This window comes from Eurytemora carolleeae, unplaced genomic scaffold (genome assembly GCF_000591075.1).
Source record: "Eurytemora carolleeae unplaced genomic scaffold, Eaff_2.0 scaffold341, whole genome shotgun sequence".
In the NCBI taxonomy this organism is placed as follows: domain Eukaryota; kingdom Metazoa; phylum Arthropoda; class Copepoda; order Calanoida; family Temoridae; genus Eurytemora; species Eurytemora carolleeae.
The window spans coordinates 91,416-114,188 of NW_019396231.1; the positions used below are offsets into that span (position 1 = coordinate 91,416).

At 31.7% G+C, this 22,773-nt stretch overlaps 1 protein-coding gene across 1 annotated transcript in view; it reads left to right on the forward strand.

Annotated features, from left to right (window-relative positions):
- Window positions 1–695: 695 nt before the first annotated feature.
- LOC111698794 (cadherin-99C) overlaps window positions 696–22,773 on the forward strand; it is a 37,137-nt gene continuing 15,059 nt past the window's right edge. The window contains exons 1-29 of the mRNA XM_023469234.1: window positions 696–800; window positions 1,499–2,674; window positions 3,857–4,008; window positions 5,029–5,093; window positions 5,541–5,596; window positions 5,668–5,714; window positions 6,009–6,109; window positions 6,231–6,296; window positions 6,832–6,954; window positions 7,507–7,555; window positions 7,868–7,992; window positions 8,697–8,785; window positions 9,138–9,275; window positions 11,315–11,382; window positions 11,610–11,713; window positions 13,316–13,396; window positions 13,486–13,549; window positions 13,970–14,072; window positions 14,838–14,928; window positions 15,894–15,988; window positions 17,884–17,996; window positions 18,503–18,566; window positions 19,118–19,182; window positions 19,446–19,491; window positions 19,720–19,800; window positions 20,060–20,128; window positions 20,537–20,598; window positions 20,802–20,868; window positions 21,373–21,439. Of these exons, the coding sequence (XP_023325002.1) occupies window positions 1,508–2,674; window positions 3,857–4,008; window positions 5,029–5,093; window positions 5,541–5,596; window positions 5,668–5,714; window positions 6,009–6,109; window positions 6,231–6,296; window positions 6,832–6,954; window positions 7,507–7,555; window positions 7,868–7,992; window positions 8,697–8,785; window positions 9,138–9,275; window positions 11,315–11,382; window positions 11,610–11,713; window positions 13,316–13,396; window positions 13,486–13,549; window positions 13,970–14,072; window positions 14,838–14,928; window positions 15,894–15,988; window positions 17,884–17,996; window positions 18,503–18,566; window positions 19,118–19,182; window positions 19,446–19,491; window positions 19,720–19,800; window positions 20,060–20,128; window positions 20,537–20,598; window positions 20,802–20,868; window positions 21,373–21,439 (3,418 nt within the window). The 5' untranslated portion in view covers window positions 696–800; window positions 1,499–1,507. The remainder of the gene's footprint in view (window positions 801–1,498; window positions 2,675–3,856; window positions 4,009–5,028; window positions 5,094–5,540; window positions 5,597–5,667; window positions 5,715–6,008; window positions 6,110–6,230; window positions 6,297–6,831; window positions 6,955–7,506; window positions 7,556–7,867; window positions 7,993–8,696; window positions 8,786–9,137; window positions 9,276–11,314; window positions 11,383–11,609; window positions 11,714–13,315; window positions 13,397–13,485; window positions 13,550–13,969; window positions 14,073–14,837; window positions 14,929–15,893; window positions 15,989–17,883; window positions 17,997–18,502; window positions 18,567–19,117; window positions 19,183–19,445; window positions 19,492–19,719; window positions 19,801–20,059; window positions 20,129–20,536; window positions 20,599–20,801; window positions 20,869–21,372; window positions 21,440–22,773) is intronic.

Consider the following 22,773-nt stretch of genomic DNA (forward strand, 5'->3'; position numbering starts at 1 on the left):
ATCTTATATTATAAGAATAGTAGTTTTTATTTTGCTTTTCTTAAAAGTTCTGGTTCGCGGGTTTGAACCTTATTTTTGATAACAAGGGTGGTTTACCAATTTTTTAATATACATGGTTAGATGAGGGGGGTGGGTGGTGTGGGGGATATTGGAAGACAGTTCAAATTATCATGACAAATGCAGCTCCTGATGACAAAAAAGAAATTGTTAAGGAAAAAAAATAACGTCAACCCCCTTCCCCCCCCCTCTTAGGTTTCTTCTTAGTTCGATTGTGGAGTTGTGATGCAAAATCAAGGTTTGCATTTTAATCTCAGACACAACTTATAAATCTCTCTGAACCCCTCTGACATTATCAACTAGGATAAGACTAAAATATTTCGGTTCTCCCTATAAACAAAAAATTAAAAATCATGAAAATATAAATGTTAAAGCAATTAAAAAAAGTTTCCATGTTGCTTTGTTCAAAGGTTATTTCTACTGAAAAAAAAACTGTTTTAAGATTCTTGGAGGGAGAGAGACCAATTGTGTTTAGAGATAAGGTCATTTATAGCCTTGACTTTAAAATTCCATTTCACATTAAAGTTTAATGTCTTTTTTATTGCATCAGACATGCACAGTGAAAATGGTCTGAAACTTTCCTATTTTCAATTCGGTTTCCAGTGGGAGCATTTCTTTCGTAAAATTTAATTCTTAAACACTCAAAAAAAAACACGTTTTGCTCTTTAAATATGTTTTTATATCTAGATTCGCTGTTTGATGATTTAGAAGTCACCTAATAACATATTCAAATACGTTGGAGGGTAATAAGACCTTTATTAATGGAATCCATACTGTGTAGTTTCCCCACTTTCTGTCAAATCTCAAGTTGAGCACATGTTGTGCAATATTAAATATGTACACTAAATAAACACTCACTATCAAAATTTACATAACCTTGTGGCCCAATATAGCTTTTAAACCATACTCTGAGGACCAAATCCTTCAAATTTTCAATCTTTTATTATTTAAATTTACGTCATGCTGGTTAAACCAAGTTTGGCTGATAATGTATTACAGATTTCGTTCAGTGCAAAAAGTCATCTTTAATTTTGCAATCTAAAACTTTGGTCAAAGGCTGAAACTATTTGAACTGAAATGTGCAGGTTCTATAAGATGTCTGAGTCCTACCCAGACTCTTAAAGGGAATGTATAAGATAAACGTTGCTTACAGTTATCTTTTGTTCAAAAATTGACATGTTTGATTCCCAACGCTACTTTGAAGACCTTTATTTGACCAGCAATGCAAGGTAGATACAAGCGTTTTTCAATCTTTAAAAATGTTGAGTTCTAAAAATTTCCTTCCTTTTTTCTGCTTCATAAATCCATAAGTCAATTGTAGAGATAGAAAACTAGGAATATCTCATTCATTAGACGCAGGTTCACAGGGCACTGATGTGAATGGAGGATCACTTTAAATTACATTTTTAGTCGCTTTAATAAATAAGTTTTTTTATTTCAGGATGATGGAATGAATGGTATAATGATGCTTGGATTGGTTCTCCCTGTTCTCCTTGTCTCTGGTCTAGTCCAGGGACAGCAGGAGTACTATGATGATGGGGCGGAGTATGATAATGGTAGTATTTACTACACTGATTACACTGATTACAGTCCTGGACCTGAGACTCCTAGTGCTGATCTTTTTAATAGTTTTGTAAACTTAGATCCCAACCTAGTTGATGCTAATGCTAACTTTATCCAGCCAGAAACTGCTAAAGATAACATAAGTCAAGATATTGCTACAGAAGCAACTGGTGATCTTACAAATGAAAGTGATTCTGAAAATCAAGCTGCTTCTGAAAGTCAAGCTGCCTTTGAAAGTCAAGCTGATTCTGAAAGTCAAGCTGATTCTGAAAGTGTAAATCTGTTTGGTCAAGAAAGTGAGATTGAGGAGTACACAAATGAAGAACAAACCTCTGTAGATTATGACAATCAAATAGATTCAGATAATGTTAATGAACAACCTTTTGATCAAAATGGACAGGAAACTATTTCAGATCAAAACATTAAAGTTAACTCATTAAATGAAGCGGAAAATTCTATAAATGAAGATTTTCCAAAAGAAGATTCAGCAACGACTAACCTAGATAACACAAAGATTTTTGACAACGATGAGAATTCTGAACCTCCAAATAATGGTTTTGTGATCACTGAAGTTCTTCAAAACACTCAGGATAATTTGGACACTTTCAATCAAAATGCAAATGAAGAATTTCCAGACACAAATACCAATGAAATATTTATGAGTAAAATTGATGAAAATATCCCTGTGTTTAGCCCCTCCAGCTTTTCCGTGTCTGAAGCATCATCATCAACAACATCAACCTCTACAGCAACCTCTACAACTCGAGAAACTACAACACAGAATTTTGAAGGTGAAACAAGCACTGAAAACATGTGCCATGAATACAGGGGTAGATCAAATATTGTCCTGGACATATTCGAATCTATCGGGAGAGATTTTAGCCAAGCAACAAATCCGAGAGAACTGCCACTGTACGGTCAAATTGGTTCAAATATCCAGCTAGAACTGGTTTCTACGCCAGGAAACCGGTTTTTTCAACTGAGCGGTAAATCCTTGAATTTAGTCCAAGTTCTTGATCGGGACACAACAGATCTTTCGTCAATAGTTCTGCAGGTACAATCTTTTTAAAACTTTCTCATTCATTTCTTTGTGTAAATATATACCTTGCAAACCCAAATAACCACGATAAGAAATTCAAAATGGCTTCTCGAATAATCAAAATTTTCATTAATATTTTTAGTACAGGGTTCGAAATATATAGCGCTGGATGTTTTCTTTTTGATATACCAATAAGAGAGAAAAATATTAGAAAATCCTAATCATATTTTTTTTTTTATTTCAAACCTCTGTTACTTTACTTGTTGTAAACAGTTGTCTAGAATTAATTTCATCTGTATCAACATTATTGAAAAGATGATAAAAAACTACCGATGTGTTCTGAAATGTTTAAAACGGGAGAGGAACTTAAAACATATCATTCAGAAATTAAGTTTTAATTTTTTAATGCTTGATAAGATCAACCTTCCCCCCCCCCTTACCAAAGTTGGACCTTCGCCTGAATTCTAAATAGATTTTTGTTTTGAATATAAAGTAGCCGAGTTGAAGTAGTATTGAAGTAGTGTAAAGGAGGGGCGGGGAGACCACACCCTTTCTTATGTCTCAATCCTCTTTTACTAATATAGGGCGTGGCGTTCAGAACAAATAGGTTCTTACCTGTTCTAGATAAATAGTGTTAACGTATTTCATTTACATATATAAATAATACAACATAGAGTAACAATAAACATGTCATTGTCCGTAGCTATATTATGCCTGTCTATCTATATATCTATCTGTTTGTCTGTCTGTCCATTTATCTATCTATCTATCTTGCTTTTAGGCCTGATTACAATGAAATGCAAGTATTTAAATGTAAGTAACCCCCCTGGTCAGGGTGCAGTAAAGGGCTTGGTGCTATGAACAACAAGTCCTGGTTTACATACACTGCATTGGTTTGGTACTAGCCAATTGTTTAGATAGATAGATAGGCAGATGTATTTTTCACTTACAAGTTTGAATAGATATAATTGGACTTATTTATCGTTAAAAACTAAATTTCCATTTCAAACATAAAATTCAAAAACATAAAAAGACATATATACCTCATTTTAAGTCATTCTTGAACTAATTATCTGCTTGTGTTCCCATTTTTTCATAAAAAGTTGGCGCTTGCGCATTCCCCCTCCCCATGTAAATTTTAGAGAGATTAGAAGAAATGATAAATGTTTTTTGATTAATTTAATGTATATAATTCAGGTGACCTGCACGGTTTTAAGTACAGGAAAGCGGCGCACTATCCCTGTAATTGTACGGGTCAACGATTTAAACGATAATTCACCTGAGTTTAAGGGTACTCCATATACTATAGATATACCAGAGAACACGCCGGTCAACTCAATTGTCTACAGGTAGATACAAAAATAAATTATAAAATTTTTCGTTTTTAAAAATGGTTAAATCCTTTTTGCACTAGCAAAAATTTATACAGTGGCAAATTTGAAGCAACATTTTTAAAAAGAATTTAAAAAAATCAAAACTCATTTAGCAATTAACGATTTAAAAAATGGATTAAAAATAAGGGAAGAACGATTTTCTTTTGAACATACTGTTTTAGGGTTTAAAAGATGCGTTTTGAACCACTGAATACCGTTCATGTTGTTCATTTTTCGATATTTCAAAAATTGTTTTAAAAAACTCTGACAAAGATTTTTCAAAAAAAGAGAACTTAGTGTTTTAAGACGTAAATACTGATACCCATCTTAATTTATTAAACAAAAATGCAAAAATCTAAATGAGTTTGAAAATCTGTAGATATTCATTGATGGGGCAAAAAAAGGTAAAAAATATCCCAGCCAAAAATTCATCAAAACTTTTTCTGAATAAACACTTGATGAGATAAGATAAAATGTTCAACGGTTTACAGAATTTGCATTTCTATACTTAAAATGAAGATGTTATTTTAAAGCCAATTACAGTCAGCAATCTTTAAACTGTTAAACCGAGTGGGATTTAAAAAGAATTATTGCAAGTTTAAACAATCAACGTAATCTCTTTCCCTATCATTCCTGCGTTAATCCGCCAGAAACTGTTTTAAAGAACCGCTATTGAAGATTATGTTTTTTCATATGGAAAATCTAGGATAACTCACTCCATTATTTTTTCTTAGACAATTAGTTAATCTAGTTGTTTAATTGAAAACAATTTTTTATAATAATATCAGATCAGAAAATTTAATTTTTGGTAAGGACTCATTTCCTTTGTTGAGGTGTCCTTAAGGATTTTCTGATTAAAAATAGAAAAAAAAGTTACAATTTTTTGCTTTGAAATTGTTTAATTTTGTACTTTTGTAATGTTGCAAACAAATATCAAGCTTCTTAAAAACGTCTGTATCAAAGTCTAAATTTATATAATTTATAATTTTTATCCAGGGGTATTCAAGCTGTAGACCCGGATTCTGGCCCTAATGGTTTAGTGCAGTACACTCTTATACCAGGTACACAACATGTAAACAACATAAACTACTGTACTTCAAACTAATGTTTTAGTGCAGTACACTCTTATACCAGGTACACAACATGTAAACAACATAAACTACTGTACTGTAAACTGATGATTTAGTGAAGTACACATTTATACCAGGTACACAACATGTAAACAACATAAACTACTGTACTGCAAACTAATGGTTTAGTGCATGCACTATTATACCAGGTACACAACATGTAAGCTAAGCAACATAAACTACTGTACTGTAAACTCATAAGAAAAGGGATTTTAAAGTAATTTTAAGTGGACCATTAAGATCCATTATTGAATCACAATTCAGTAAAACCCTGAGAGTTTTACATGATTTAAAAATAATTGATGCAGAAAATTTCGAGAAAAGGAAAAAAGGAAAAAATAAATTTGTGAAGGATAAAATATTTTTAAAATTTCCCAGGGGATGGTTCAGAATCAGACGGTTTTGGAGTTTTCTCAATTAATCTTCCACATCAGGTAAAATTAAGATTTTCACAAAAAAAAATTTAAAAAAATAAAAGAAATAAACAAAATAACAATTTTTTTAGGGAATCGTTACTTTGAACAAACCTTTGGACTTTGAGACAGTTTCCAGGAACTTAGAGTCAATATTCAAAAACTGAATTTTCTTTTAAATAATTCGAACCAAGATTAGTCGTTAAATCAAACAAATAAAAAGAAAGAAGTGGTAGAACTAGGTACTTATGGTTGAACTACGTCTTTCCTGTGTCTGAAAGGAGGAGTTTGCCTAGCCATACCTAGTTCAGCTATGTTTCTCGATAATCCTTCATTCCAATCGTAATTAAGACTTTTTGAGATTGAAGACCAACGTTCTGAGCACAAGTTAAGTTTCTATTTTTGAAAATATGAATATTGACCTGGACGGTAGGTACTATTTGACCCTGGAGGCCAGAGATCAGGCCGGTCAAGGCGGGGATAGAGCTACAACAACCAGTATTAGGGTCAACGTCATGGATAGCGATGATTTAGGTGAATAGTCTAAAAACAACTTATTCAAAAGTTTTTGTAAAATGCAAAAATGACGTGAATAAAAAATTACGCATGAAAAAAAACCAAGTATTGGCGATTAAAAACCTAATTATGATTTTAGGTCCGAAGTTTTCTCACCTTGTATATACTGCTAGTGTACCCAGAGGGTCTGCAGCAGGAGCTTTAGGTTAGTTTATTTTATACTCCAGGGACCATGTTTTATGAATACCTAGAAGTAGTTAAACTACTTTGTCTCAGTTGAACTACATTTCTCTTTAACTTGAATGATATAGCTGTTTACTCATCTATTAGTAAATTGACGTTAGATAAAAGAACGACTCATGTTGAAAATATAAATTCATAAAATTCGTAGGATTAACCACAAAGAATGAGACTTCAGAGACGATTGTACGAAATATATACTGCCTGATTCCATGTTTTTGGGTTTCTGCAACTGTAAACTGTTTTTTTTTCTTCTGCCAAATCATTAAATAAGCTATTCAAAGTGTATATTCATGGCAAAAAAACTTAATTTAACCTTGGAATCGTCATATTTAATAATTTTCAAGTCGTCTTTAACGTCTTATATTTTGTGGGTAACCCTGTAGGTAAAGAGAGGCAGTTTTTTTGCCAAAGTTTGTTTAACAACTGAGCACGGTTTGAAAATTACAAATGATTTAATATTCTGTAAATATTGATAGTAAAACATATTTAATTGTTAGATATTCGTCCAGAGAAGATACAGGCCGAGGACGGAGACTCTCTCCGCTCTGAAATCCTGTACTCCGTCCTGGAGGGGACTCCGGAGTCATATTCAGAATATTTTAACATTGACCGACAAACAGGTAGAGTTCGTAGACTTGTTGTTTGTCTTACTTTTTTATTGATTTGATACAAATTTAAAGGGACTGTAGCCGTAATTTCAGATGACCCACTATTTGAAAAAGTACCTGCCCGATTCACAAAGGAACCCTTTAAACGCCATCTGAGTAATTAGGAAAATCTTTAAAGTTCCTGAATAATCAATTTTCCGAAAATAAAATTATTTATCCTTGAACACACAAATGTTTGAGTGTAAGTTTCTGAAGAGTAAATTGAAATTACGTCTGCAAAATCATTTTTTGTTTTTGGTAACAATTTTACAGATTTACATCTAAGAAACTTAAATTGCTAGGTATATTAAATGATATTCTCAATTAGTGATTTATCATGATAATGTTTTTAATTCATTTCCTTTTCCCATGCACGAAACCGGGTTTTCGGCAACGGGTTTCATGGATCTTTACTGTCATAAGTTTCCGGCGAAAAAAGACAAGTTCTTTAGTTTGTTTTACTTGTGTTTTCATGTATCTTATAGTGTTAGAGCTATAGACAGGCACATATATTTTCTGTTTAAGGAGTTGTTCGTCAAATCAAGGTGATAGAACCTCAAGTAGAAATCGAAAGGTACATTTTTTATCAAAAATATTGATTTTTTATAATAATTTTTTTTCTTTATAATCTCTTCGTTTTTATTTGAGTGGAAAAGCGAAAATTGGAAGATTGTAATAAAGATTTTTGAAAAAAAGAATAATCTACAATCTAATTTAGAAATAACGTTTTTTCCATATATTTTGTGAGCTTTTGTTTTTAAATTAATGCTTTAATACAAGTCCAAAGTTTGGGAGAAAAAAGAAACATTTTAAGTAAAACCAATCAATGATTGTTTGAAAAAAATAATAAATTTATCCTTTTTATAATTAGTGTAATATTTTTTAGTTTTGAGTTAAAAATCCAAGCTGAAGAAAATACACTGAATAGACGAAGAGAAGAGAGTCAACTAATTATTACAGTGAGAGCTGTAGATGCTTATCCACCTCAGCTTACTGTTTCTAGTAATCAAGGTAGAATATTTATTATGTTTATATTTATCAAAACTTGAAAAAACAGATCATTGTACGTACACAGCAATAGAAAATATTTGTTTACATCTTTTGAACAATTGTTGCTCTGTTGAATAATTGATAGTTGAATTGCAACCCTGAAAGCAGGAATGCAATGTAACATTGCAAACCTAAAGATGCAATGTAAAATTGCAACCCTGGTATCGGGTTGAAACGTAATATTGCACCCCTAGTTTCTGGGTTGCAATTTAGCATTGCAACCCTGATCTTAGGGTTGCAATGTAACATTGCATCCAAGGTCTTGAGGTTGCAATGTAACACTGTATCTCTAATTCAAGGGTTGCAATGTAAAACTGTATCTCTAATTTAAGGGTTGCAATGTAACACTGTATCTCTAATTTAAGCATTGTATCTCTAATTTTAGGGTTGCATTGTAACATTGTATCTCTAATTTAGGGTTGCAATGTAACATTGTATCTCTAATTTAAGGGTTGCAATGTAACATTGTATCTCTAATTTAAGGGTTGCAATGTAACATTGTATCTCTAATTTAAGGGTTGCAATGTAACATTGTATCCATTGAATCCCTAATCAATTAGGTTTGCAATGCTTTCGATAATACGATCAAAATATAAAGGATTTTTCTTGCTTTGCACTTTGAAATATGGTGTTTAATTATTTGGTCCTAATTGTGAGAAATTAAGGTTATGTAACGGAGAACTCGGGTTCAGGAACCTTGATCCTTGACTCCACAGGAAACAGTATAATCTTTACTGTATCAGATAGAGACTTGGTAGGTTATCACCCCCGACTATGATATTAATATTTTCCCTCTTTTTATAAACTTATTTGTTTTAAAAAAACTGATAACAGAATCAAATTTTATTTATATTTAAAAAAGAACGAATACAAAATAACAATTTACCAAAATGCAAAATACGACAAAAGCTAAAATTGTCGGTCTAATTACATATGGCCAACAACACAAATATGAAGTATAAATGAACGAAATTAATCTTTTCGGAAAAAATCTGTACAACCTTTAAACCCTTATAAAAAGGTAGAATTTTGAGTTTTTATTTAATACTGTTTTTATATCCACCTAGTTCAATTGTCATTAAAATCATTTTTTTTATCGTGTTTAGTCCAATGCTAGTGATGCCCCGGAATATATTCTCGAGTTCACTTCCGATTTGTTTAATCGAAACGAGAAGAACGAATTAATCGTTAGCAGTCCTAATCTTGATAGAGACCCACCAAATCAACCACTACTTATAGTTCAGGTACGAACAGTCCTTCACATGTACACTGTACAGTGTGCTGTACATCTGTTTTTTTACATTTTATTTTACATATTATCTTGTTCTCTCCGGCCTTCTCTGCAATTTAGAACTTGTTTGACACCTCTGAGTTACCAGATTTATCAGTACTGTACGTCTTTAAAATAGCGAAGGTTTAAACCATCAGTTTGCAAAGATATAAGGATTAGAAATTTCGAGTTTGTTAGGAATACTAGGGGAAAACATATTTTGAATAATTTAACAGCCTTGGTTTGATTTTGTTCAGTGATTTAAAAAATCAATTTTTATGTCATCAAATCATGTTATGAAATCTTTAAATAAAAATAAATAAAAAATTTTCTGTGATTTTATAAGAACTCATCAGTTTTTAAAAGTTTATATGAGTAAAGAAGTTTAAAAATAAGTTTTTTACTTAAATTGCAATTATTTTGCAAATCAACAAACTTATAAATTATACATAACACCAACAGCATTTAATTGTATATTGCATTGTAACTGTATTGTATATGTATGATGTATATCTATATTGCATTGTAAATGTATTGTATATGTATAATGTATATCTATATTGTACTGTAACTGTATTGTATATGTATAATGTATATTTATATTGTATTGTAACTGAATTGTATATGTATAATGTATATTTCTATTGTATTGTGACTGTATTGTACATGTATAATGTATATCTATATTGTATTGTAACTGTATTGTATATGTATAATGTTTATCTATATTGTATTGTATATGTATAATGTATATCTATATTGTATATGTATAATGTATATGTATAATGTATATCTCTATAAGATGAGAACTGTGTACAACTTGAAACTGAATAGAAATCAATAGCTTTAGGATATAAAGTAGACAGGACTCTTCATGTAATTATACATTACACACTCCATACATGCATGATCCTTTATATGGGGGGGGGGGTCCACACTCAATTTAGATCCTTGGGTCATAATCAATTGTGGGTTAAGTTTCATCTTGTTAATCGATATAATAAAAGTTAACAAAATTACACCCCCCCCCCACCGTGAAAATGTTGATAGCTTAGAAATAGTTATTATGATTTGTCAGCTTTTTAAATACCCTGAATTCTGATGTAAGATCAATATACCAGGAACCCCCATATCTGTATTTTAAACAAGTGCTGTGTACTTCTTTGATGAATATAAACACACTTTAATCTACTTAACTTAAGTTTGTAATATTTCTCCCAGAAACATCAGTACAGTACATACAAAATATATCAAGAAGGTTCAGCTCCTTCATTCAAGGTTTTTGCAATTTTGTCTCCCGACGTTAAAATCTTGATTATATTCGAGCAGATTCTTGGCTTATCAAGGAGAAAGTAGGGTTGAGGAATACACATAGGGTAGATAGACGGATAGATAGATAGATGGATAAATAGATAGATTGATAGATGGATATATATATAAATAGATAGATTGATAGATGGATAGATAGATAAATAGATAGATACCCAGGAAGACGTATAATCTATGGAGGTAGAGACGGTGAAAATGTAATAACAGAAGCGGATGTTGAACAATTTAGTTTTCTAGTAATTATAATCATTATTTATACTTTGTTCACTCTTAAATACATTTCTTTTATTTCTATACGTTGCGTCGATCAAATAATTAAAAGTAAAAGGCCATAATAATATAGGCAACTCTATAGACAATATAGACAACTCTATAGACAATATTGACAACTCTATAGACAATATAGACAACTCTATAGACAATATTGACAACTCTATAGACAATATAGACAACTCTATAGACAATATAGACAACTCTATAGACAATATAGACAACTCTATAGACAATATAGAAAAATCTATAGACAATATAGGCAACTCTATAGACAATATAGACAACTCTATAAGTTAGTAATCAAACTTTTGACAACCTCGACTTTAAAATGTCGCAAAGTTTAACAAAAGAACGATCTCCATCCTACAAAAAAAAAAATTTAAAAAAATTAAAAAAAATTTAATAATGTAGGTTGTTGCCAGGGAGAATATAGAAAATGGTAAATCCTCTATGCCGGTCAGCATCAAAATAAACCTCAGGTATATTTATATATATATATGTATATAGTTTGTTTTCATCTTAAATGGATTTATAAGGAAATTCTGGTGCAAATAATTTAACAATTTTAAATCTAATTCTTTACCTTTTTCTCATTCTTTTTACAAAAATTTATTTTGATATTTATCAGAAATATACTTTTCTGTATTTTGAAATGGTCTTTGAAATTTTTTGCAAGAAAAAATAGAAAAAAAAAAAAAATTTTTAGGGATGAGAATGATAACCCTCCCCTCCTCCCCTCCTTCCCTCCCTTCACAATAGAACCAGGGAACACAAGACGAATCATCACTCATCTCAATGCTACTGATTTAGGTATACAAAATCAATAAAGGGATTGCTCTCTAATCTAAAGAAACAAAATCAATAAAGGGATTGCTCTCTAATCTAGGTAAACAAAATCAATAAAGGGATTTGATCTAGGTAACCAAAATCAATAAAGGGATCGCTCTCTGATCTAGGTAAACAAAATCAATAAAGGGATTGCTCTCTGATCTAGGTAACCAAAATCAATAAATCAATCTCTGATCCAGGTAAACAAAATAAATAAAGGGATTGCTCTATGATCTAGGTAAACAAAATCAATAAAGGGATTGCTCTCTGATCCAGGTAAACAAAATAAATAAAGGGATTGCACTCTAATCTAAGTATACAAAATCAATAAAGGGATTTGATCTAGGTAAACAAAATAAATAAAGGGATTGCTCTCTGATCCAGGTAAACAAAATAAATAAAGGGATTGCTCTCTAATCTAAGTAAACAAAATCAATAAAGGGATTTGATCTAGGTAAACAAAATCAATAAAGGGATTTGATCTAGGTAAATAAAATCAATAAAGGGATTGTTCTCTGATCTAGGTAAACAACATCTATACAGGGATTGCTCTCTGATCTAGGTAACCAAAATCAATAAAGGGATTGATCTCTGATCCAGGTAAACAAAATAAATAAAGGGATTGCTCTATGATCTAGGTAAACAAAATCAATAAAGGGATTTGATCTAGGTAAATAAAATCAATAAAGGGACTGCTCTCTGATCTAGGTAAACAAAATCAATAAAGAGATTGCTCTCTGATCTAGGTAAACAACATCTATAAAGGGATTGCTCTCTGATCTAGGTAACCAAAATCAATAAAGGGATTGCTCTCTTAAAAAAAAAGTTTTCTTGTAAAGGAATTGAATCTTTGCTACAAACTCAAAATTCTTAATCCCTATTTCTTTGCAACCCGATGAAGTAAACCTTTGATATTTCAACCTTGTTTATTTGCTCTAACAGAATTCTTATTTTGACATATCTAAGGTCTACCACATTGGGTTTGCAATGCAGGGATTAGAAAATCAGAGTTTTTGGTAAATACTCAATTCCTTTCATGGATTTAAAAAATAATTTTCGAACATTGCACTGATATCCAATATTATAAATTAAGTAATTGTTATTTTGTTATGTTCCATATTCCGAAAAATGAGGGTACCTAGTTTGTATTTTCAAAATGGCAAGCAATTAGGGTTTAGGGATAATCTTATACGTAATTTTAAAAATTGGAGTTCTTATCAGAACTCACTGTAATTATTTCAACTAGATCCAAATTGCTATAATTACTGAAGAAAGTCTTTAACAAGTTTTAATATTTTTTGTTCTGCATCATGTTAGATGCAATTCAACTATTTAATTATTGTATATTTTCTTAATTCTTTTCAACATTATCTTTTGTATCTTATTTATCTTAAAAAGACACATGTAAACCTAATTTCAAGTGACCCTCCAGGCAAAGATGGCAACGCCCGAATCAAAACAGTACCCTTGAAATCTTTATCTGATCAATAATGTGAAAGATATTGTCATATTTTTAGGTTTAAAAAGAAATATTGACGTATTTCTCTAATCGTCCTTAAGCAATATTATTTTTGCGTTTTTTAGACGAGGATGACAGTTTAAAATATAGGATAGCTGAAGTTTCTAATAACGGGAAGAGAATATTCTATGTGAACCCGGTTACAGGTATAGCCTGCATATATAGATAAAAAATTAAGTGCCATTTATTTAATAATAAAATATAACTTCTCTCTCTTGATTAATTTTGATCCTAGGAGACCTCGAGGTTATCGGAGATGTTAAACCCGGAGATAAATATTCAATCCTGATAACAGTAAAGTAAGAATTTTTGTAACTTTATTCCGATTTTTTCTTGCTAGCTTTTTTTTAAAGGACCGTTAGTCGTAGTTTCTCGTGACCTTCAGTTTGTATTTAGAGTGCCAATTCCAAAAAAAACATTGATCAATAAAAAGATTAAAGGGTGTTGTTGTGAATCAGATACTCTACACATGAAGTACCTCTACAAATAACATATTGCAGTCTGCTTGATATCTTATCTATTATACCGTTCAAAGCATAGTAAAAATCAAGATTCTTAGATTTCATCAGATTTATCTGAAAAATTGTTTTCTTAGTAAGTTAGTACTACCCCCCCCCCCCCAAAAAAAAGTATATCTTTATATTTTTTCTTATATAGTTGTTGTTTAACTAGATCGTAAGATAATTGTGCACAAAAAAATATATTCATTAAATATATAGAGATGAAGCTGATGCAGTAAGTGAAACTGTGATTGACGTTCTTGTGTCTCAAGGTCCTAACTTGAACCCTCCAGTATTCACTAAACTAATATATAATGCTCAGGTAACATTGCAACCACAACAAAAAAATATGTATATGTAAAAGAGCTGATAACTGGCCTAAAACTTCAATTTTCTAATCTTTTTTATACATATTCAACTTGAATTTGATGGTATAGTTAAAGGGAGTGTTCGCGATAAATGGAAGGGGGTATAGGCTTAATGCGATAAAAAGCGCTTTTGATCGCTACTAATCTTATTTCTATCTGTTGCGTCTATAAGGAGAAAATGTGTTTAAAACGACTAACACCGAAGAATGAAGTGTCCATACAAATTCAGAAAGATGCAACATTCAACTCGGATTGTAAACAAATCCATTTAATTCCAAACAAATCATTCAAATATTTCAAACAATAGTCATCGGTTATTTTTTGACTCATTCGAAAATAATTGATATTTCATAATATTTTGTATTTTTCATGATCTAAGAGTTACTTTTGAAAACATTTATTCCTGTTTCGAGGATTTTTGATAATAAAGACGACATTTTCATATTTTCCAGGAATGTTCGAAAATCCATCGCCAGCGAAAATTATTTTTAAAAAAATCAAAAATATCTAAGGTCTACAACATTGGGTTGCAAAGATAGAGGGATTAAAAGATCAGAGTTTGTGGCAAAAACTCAACTTATTTAGTTTTTTAAAAGTAGCTAAATAATGAGTAGCAATAGCCAGTACTTCTGAAAGATTGTTTGGTCTTGAATAATATATATTTAAATATTTTTAGTTCTATAAATAATAAGAATAATATTGTATTGTCTACTGTCTAGGTGAGCGAAGGTGCCAGCAAATATACAACAGTTAGCAGGGTTCAAGCTAGAGACCCAGAGAAGGGTTTGGTCAGTTACTCCGTCTTATCAGGTATTTACCCAGATACATGGTTTGGTCAGTCCTATCAGGTATTGTTCCGATCCGAAGAAGGGTTTGGTTAGTTACTCCTTCCTACTAGATGTTGTTTCTACCCGAAGAAGGGTTTGGTCAGATACTCTGTCCTGGGTATTGTTTCAACCCGGAGAGAGGGGGACAGTCAACTACTCCGTCCTATCACGTATAGTTTTTACCCGGAGAATGTTTTGGTCAATTACTCCGTCCTATCAGGTTTACTTCTATCCTGAGAAGGGTTTAGTCAGCTACTCCGTCCTATCAGGTTTATTTCTATCCGGAGAAGGGTTTGGTCAGCTACTCCGTCCTATCAGGTTTATTTCTATCCGGAGAAGGGTTTGGTCAGCTACTCAGTCCTATCAGGTTTATTTCTATCCGGAGAAGGGTTTGGTCAGCTACTCAGTCCTATCAGGTTCATTTCTATCCGGAGAAGGGTTTGGTCAGCTACTCAGTCCTACCAGATATTGTTTCCAGCTGTTCAGTCTTAGCTACCCTGAGAAGGGTTTGCTCAGTTATTCTGCCCTAGCAGATTAACTGAGCTGAACAGATTATTTCAACCCGGAGAAGGGGTTGGTAAGCTACTCAAGCACTATTGGTTTTATAAAGGAACTGATTACTCGCTACTCGCCTCAAACTGTAATTTTCTAATTCTCAAACTATCTCAAACTATAAAATATGCTGGAGAAAAAATCCGGGTTAGAAATATTTAATATATATATAAATATATATATTAAAAAAATAAAAACCCATACTTTGTTTATCTCTGTAAAACATCAATACTATTATGAGAGATATCTTAGGGATCTGTTTTCTTGGATTATATAATTCCACTGATTTCTTACAATATATGTTTTTGTGTCATATCGAAAATGGGATGGATGGAAGATATTTACTAGTTATCCCTTAGTTAAAACTGTAATGACATTTCTTTTTTATTCTTGCAGGAGATCCAGAGAGTTTTTTCAGTATAGAAGAGTCATCCGGGGTTATCAGAGTTAACAAGTCCCTGGATAGGGAGATCAATCCAACCTTTACTCTGGTAGGTTTATAGCTTTATCAGAGTTAATAAGTCCCTGGATAGGGAGATCAATCCAACCTTTACTCTGGTAGGTTTATAGCTTTATCAGAGTGAATAAATCCCTGGAAAGAAAGATCAATCCAACCTTTACACTGGTAGGTTTATAGCTTTAAAAGAGTTAACAAGTCCCTGGATAGGGAGATCAATCCAACCTTTACTCTGGTAGGTTTATAGCTTTATCAGAGTGAATAAATCCCTGGAAAGAAAGATCAATCCAACCTTTACACTGGTAGGTTTATAGCTTTAAAAGAGTTAATAAGTCCCTGGATAGGGAGATCAATCCAACCTTTACACTGGTTGGTTTACAGCTTTATCAGAGTGAATAAGTCCCTGGATAGAGAGATCAATCCAACCTTTACACATGTAGGTTTACAGCTTTATCAGAGCTAACAAGTCCCTGGATAGGAAGATCAATCCAACCTTTACTCTGCACTGGTAGGTTTATAGCTTTATCAGAGTTAACAAGTCCCTGGATAGGGAGACAACCTTTACTCTGGTAGGTTTACAGCTTTATTAGTGTTAATAAGTCCCTGGATAGGGAGATCAATCCAACCTTTACACTGGTAGGTTTATAGCTTTATCAGAGTTAATAAATCCCTGGAAAGAAAGATCAATCCAACCTTTACATTGGTAGGTTTATAGCTTTATTGGAGAGTGTTACTTTTGTTAAAGTATGCTGAAGTTTTAATTATTTTATTTGATCTCAGTCTTTTTAATAATTATTTCTTTTTCATAGAAGAAAACAGTAAAAGACTTGAGTCTTTGCCACAAAGTCATTTGTTCGAACACCAATATTTTTGCAACCTAATGGCGTAAACCTTCAATTTTTCAAACTAGATTATTTTATCTAACAGAATTCATAATTTAAAATATCTAAGGTCTACGACATTGGGTTGCAAAGATATATATATTAGAAAATCAGAATTAATTCCTTTAAGTAAACAAATGTAACGGTTGATATTAGTATAATTATCCTTAAACTTTGTGTACCTTTCTCATCACCCATTCTCTCCCGTCACTTTCTATTATCCTTCTTCTATTTTCCATTTCTGGCCTTTTCTTATTTACCATTCATAACTATCTTTCTATTACACCTTTCAATCTTTTTCTTATTCTGTCTTTCCTCTTTCATGTATAGCTAGCCTTTTTCTTTTTCCTTATCCATTACTCCCATGACTGTGTTTCCTTTCAATTTCTTTCTTATTAGACTTTTTCCTTTTTTCATAATTCTTTCCTTTTTTTTTCTTATAATTGTCCAAAACTTCATATTGTCTTTCTCCCTACACTATTCACTGTCCCTGTTCCCATTTTTCCTCTTTACCTTCAATTACTATCATAATTATCTTTCCGATATCATTCTAATCTTCCTTTATTCTCCTGCTCCTGCATTATCCATTATCCATGCGGTGATAAATAGTTTCCCGTAAAAACCAAGCAGGAAAAATTTGTGATTAAATTCAAATTAAATTTAGATTTGGAAACCCTGGTTCTCCTTTTTATACGTATATAAGAAAACTCAAACAACTATATAATCAACACTTTTTGAAATAGTTTATCCCCCACTCTGTGATTTAAAGGTCTTAATCTTTCAATGTTTCCAATTACTTCCTAAAAACCAAAGCTAACAACAACTGCTTTTTAGTGCTAAAATGTACATGCAAAGGGGTACAGAAAAGCCTAAATGAGTTATAGAGCGGTAAAATCAAAGCCCATGTCAGTGCGACACTTCAAAGTCGACCCTGGCTTAAAAATTGATGAGACTATTATAAGCAGACTGAACCTATCTGCCCCCCCCCCCTGATTAATTGAACAATCTTGTGATGTTATATTTTCAATTGGAATTTTGTTTTCTGAAGGTTGTACAAGCTGCAGATGAGGGCGGAAAGGTTAGCTCTGCAACAGTAAATATTAAGATTATAGATATCAATGATGAAACTCCAGAGTTTAAGAACACGCCTTATTCCTTCAGGTTAGTTAGAAATTTATCTTTTTATAAGTTTAAAGGAATAAATATTGAAGTTATATTTTAGATAAGCTTATCGAGTTTCATAATATAATGAATGTATATTCAATTGAGATTTCAATATGTATACTTTGTTTCAACAAAAACGACCAAACAAAAGTATCAAACATTATATTTTGAATTGGCTCATAATAAAGTTTCTTTTGTGTTTTATTTTAAGCTGAACCATCATACATTATTATTTGTATTTTGTGTTTGAAAATAAATACTATAACTATAACTATTAATTTATCAGAAATTTATAAAAAATTATCGATTTTTCTAAAACTTCCAATATCTCCGCTTTTTTCTCAAAAAGTACCAAAATTTTTAAAAAACAATTTCTTCATATATTTTTATATTTTTATGATCAAAAACAATTTTGATTTCACCAGTTAACTCCATTGCATTTTATAATGTAAAAATAATTGTCGTGATATTTCGTCATTTTTTTTTTATGACGATCTTCTTAGAGTGAAGGAGGGTGAGATTGGTGCTGGGGTTGGAGAAGTTCTAGCTGAGGATAAAGATGCTGATGTAAGTGTTTTCTTATATTCAACAATATATAATCAACAATGAAGGGGTCGACGGTTCATGATAAATAGTCAAAATCTGGTGAACTATCTTTCCATACCACACCCCTTTAATCCTTATCCTTATATATTGTCCTAATCCTGGTCCAATCCTTGTCCTTTTCCTTGTCTAGTCCTTGTCCTAAATCTTGTCCTAATCTTTGTCTTAAATCTTGTCTTAATCCTTGTTCTAATCCTTGTCCTAATTCTTGTCCTGATCCTTGTCCTAATCTGTGTACTAATCTTTTTCCTATTACTTGTCCTAATCCTTGTCATAATACTTGTCCTAATCCTTGTTCTAATACTTGTCCTAATCCTTGTTTTGATCCTTGTCCTAATCCGTGTACTAATCCTTGTTCTAATCTTTGTTTTGACCCTAGTCCTAACTCTTCTTTTTACCCTTGTTCTAATCCTTGTCTTAATCCTTGTCCTAATCCTTGTCTTAATCCTTGTCCTAATCCTTGTCTTAATCCTTGTCCTGCTCCGTTTCCTATTCCTATAACAATGTTGATCTAGGAGAACGGTAACGTGACCTACTCCCTTGACAGCTCGATGGAGGAGTTTGATATTGATCCAAAGAAGTAAGATTGACAAAGAAAAAGCAAATTTCTAATCTGAATCTTTGAATACATTTGTTTAATATACTAACGGAGTATCTATGTTTATTGTGATCTTTAGTTTTTCTTTTAATGTCTTCTTAAAAAAAAATAATTGTTATTCATATTAATCCAATTAAATTAAGTAGCAAAGATAACATTCATAAATTAAAGCAGAATTACTTGATGATAAGAAAGGTTTAAAAAAAATCGTTTATATTTTTTCCACTGATTTCTTTGTATTTCAGTGGTAAAATTACTACGAAGATGGCTTTGGACTTTGAGAAAAGTCAGGTAATAAACATTTGTATTTAACCTAGGTAAAATCGTAAATTATTAATGGAGGCACAACATATCTATAAACAATTGTAAGATTTAGATTCTTGACGATCTTTATTTTTAATAGCCTATTGGGCGACAGATTAAGATTTAGAGAGAAAAAAAATAATCCCATCTCTTAGACCTCAGCATCAATTGATATTCCATCAAGATCTCATCCTGACTGTAAATCAAATTCCCTAGGTTCATTATGTTGTTGTAACAGCCAAGGACGGAGGAAAACAGCCTAGACTTGCAACTGCAACAGCTACAGTTCTAGTTCAGGTTTATTATTTAACCATGTTAATGCATGGAATACGACTTTAATTCAAGACAATATAGATTTGTCTCAGTTTAAGTCAATTTATATTTCACCTTCCAAACAACAAAAACAAAACTTAATCCAAGAGAAATTAATTCAATTTGTGTAATTGCTTGATACAGCATGGGAATAACATCCATTAGTTTCGACTCCTGCGTATAATCATTTCATACATAGTGTATCAACATAAATTTATATTTTTATAATACTATTTAAATTCAGGATACTTCTGATGAGATTCCATTCTTCCCTCAACCCTTGTACTCAGCTGTAGTTCCAGAGAATATCAAGGTTCAGTCAAAGCATAGTACATAAGATCTAAACAGTGCAAATACACTTAAAAGACAGCACACAAAAGACCGTACACTAGAGACTGTAATAAGACAGAACACAACAAAGTACATTAGACCGTTCACACTAGACAGTTTACCAGTCACTATACCAAACATTACACCAGACAGTATACCAGATAATGTACTAGACTGTACACCAGCCAGTTTACCAGACACTATACCAAACACTACACCAGACAGTATACCAGATAATGTACTAGACTGTACACCAGACAGTTTAAAGACAGACTAAAGTCAGCGGACCAGACATTATATTAGACTGTACAAAGACATCCAATAATTTTATCAATCTCTAAAAAATATTTATATATATTTTTCAAACCAAACAAAAATTTTATTTTTTTAGGATTTCTTGGTTGTAACTGTTAAAGCTGAAGATAAAGACTCAATAGCCCAGATCAACTACAGGAAAAATATTGTTTCAATTATACATCTTTCAAATATTTTTATTTGTTGTCGTGTCCACATCATTTAAAAAAATAGAATAATGAACAAAAAATAGATTTTACATTTTTTAATAGAAGTGATTTTAATCATTATGAAAACTGGATTCAAAGAAATTAAAGAAAACATTTTAAGTCAATGATGTAGTTGAAAACAAATTCCCTTAGGCTTGTTTCTGGAGATCTAGATAAATTTCGAATAGATGCTGATACAGGGGAAATATTCACTACTCAGGGACACAAACATTTCAAACTAATTATCTACTAATCAGATTAAACACATTTTACAACATCAAGGTGTTTTATTTAGACCAAAAAGGAATGAGGTATAAAATGAGCTTCCGCAAGTAGCTTTAGTTTTATAATCCTTAAATCTCTTCAACCCAATCGCATAAAACGTTGACATTTCAAACTTTGTCAATTTGATCAAAGTAGAATTATAAAAACCGTCTTCTATAGACCAATAGAAAGCAGCCGAAACCAGGGTTCTCCAATCTCCGTGTTTGATTTTTCTGAAATATTTACCACCTGCTTGAAATTCAAGCAGTTAATCTTGGAATTTGATACCGCAGAAGGTCGAATTAAATCATATTATTTTTCAGATGAATTTTATAATTGCACACAATTGAAAACAATGCAGCAAATCAGTAATTTTTTGTATTTTTTTTTATTATTTCACAATTAAAATTGTTTGTTGATAAATTATTTAACATTAAAATGAAATGTTGTATTTTTAAAGGGACTTGACTTTGAACTAGAGAAGGAGCATACGTTGATAATTGGAACAGAACAATCAGCTGCATTAGGTTGGTTTTGTGTGTCATTTTAAACTGTACAAGAACACCACATAGGTCCAGACTTTGAAAGAAGTAATTGGCAAAAATTGATGGGTAGCGTTACCTGTAACAGTACATAAATGTAAATATTTACTGTACATATGATCCATGTATTGTCCCGTTTTCTAGTGTAAGTTTGGTAACTGTAAAATTGATGGGTAGCGTTATCTGTAACAGTACATAAATGTAAATATTTACTGTACATATGATCCATGTATTGTCCCGTTTTCTAGTGTAAGTTTGGTAACTGTAAAATTGATGGGTAGCGTTATCTGTAACATTACATAAATGTAAATATTTACTCTACATATGATCCGTGTATTGTCCCGTTTTCTAGTGTAAGTTTGGTAACTGTAAAATTGATCGGTAGCGTTATCTGTAACAGTACATAAATGTAAATATTTACTCTACATATGATCCATGTATTGTCCCGTTTTCTAGTGTAAGTTTGGTAACTGTAAAATTGATGGGTAGCATTATCTGTAACAGTACATAAATGTAAATGTTTACTGTAAATATGATCCATGTATTGTCCCGTTTTCCAGTGTAAGTTTGGCAATTTTTACATTGCTCTGAGATGGAATTTAAAGAATTTGAGCCGCGGCTTAAATCCGCCAAAACCCGGTTTAAATTTAGCGCCGGCTTAAATTTTGAGACATTTGATACAATTTTAAGTGGAACCAATATTTAAGCCGCGGCTTAGATTTAAACCGCCGCTCAAATTCTTTAAATTCTGCCACTGGTTGCTCGATTATTCAGAGCTCAGCCGTATTTCAAATGAACTAGAATTTTCAGTGACATGTCAACTGGCAATGTTGGTGGTCTGGGATTCTACTGTATTTTTAAATGTCTATAAAGACAAGATTGGCTTAAATTATCTTTACATAAAATCTAGCTGTATCAGTACATAGATCTTTTAGAAGGTATGATTAGTACACGTACTGTACAAGTTTCTATGCATAAATATCACATATAGATGTGGACGGAGGTATGAGTACATGTACTTTACAGGTATTACATAAATATCATATAAAGGAAGAGAAGGAGGTATGACTATAGCTAGTACATGTACTGTAAAAGTATCTACATACATACCATATAAAGGTGAGGAAAAAGGTATGGGTACTGTATAGTATCTGTACATAAATATCATATAAAGGTAGAGAAGGAAGTATGACTACATACATAAATATCATGTATAGGCGAGGAAGGAGGTATGAGTACATGTACTGTACAAGTATAGGTACATAAATATCATATATAGGTGAGAAAGGAGGTATGAGTACATGTACTGTACAAGTATA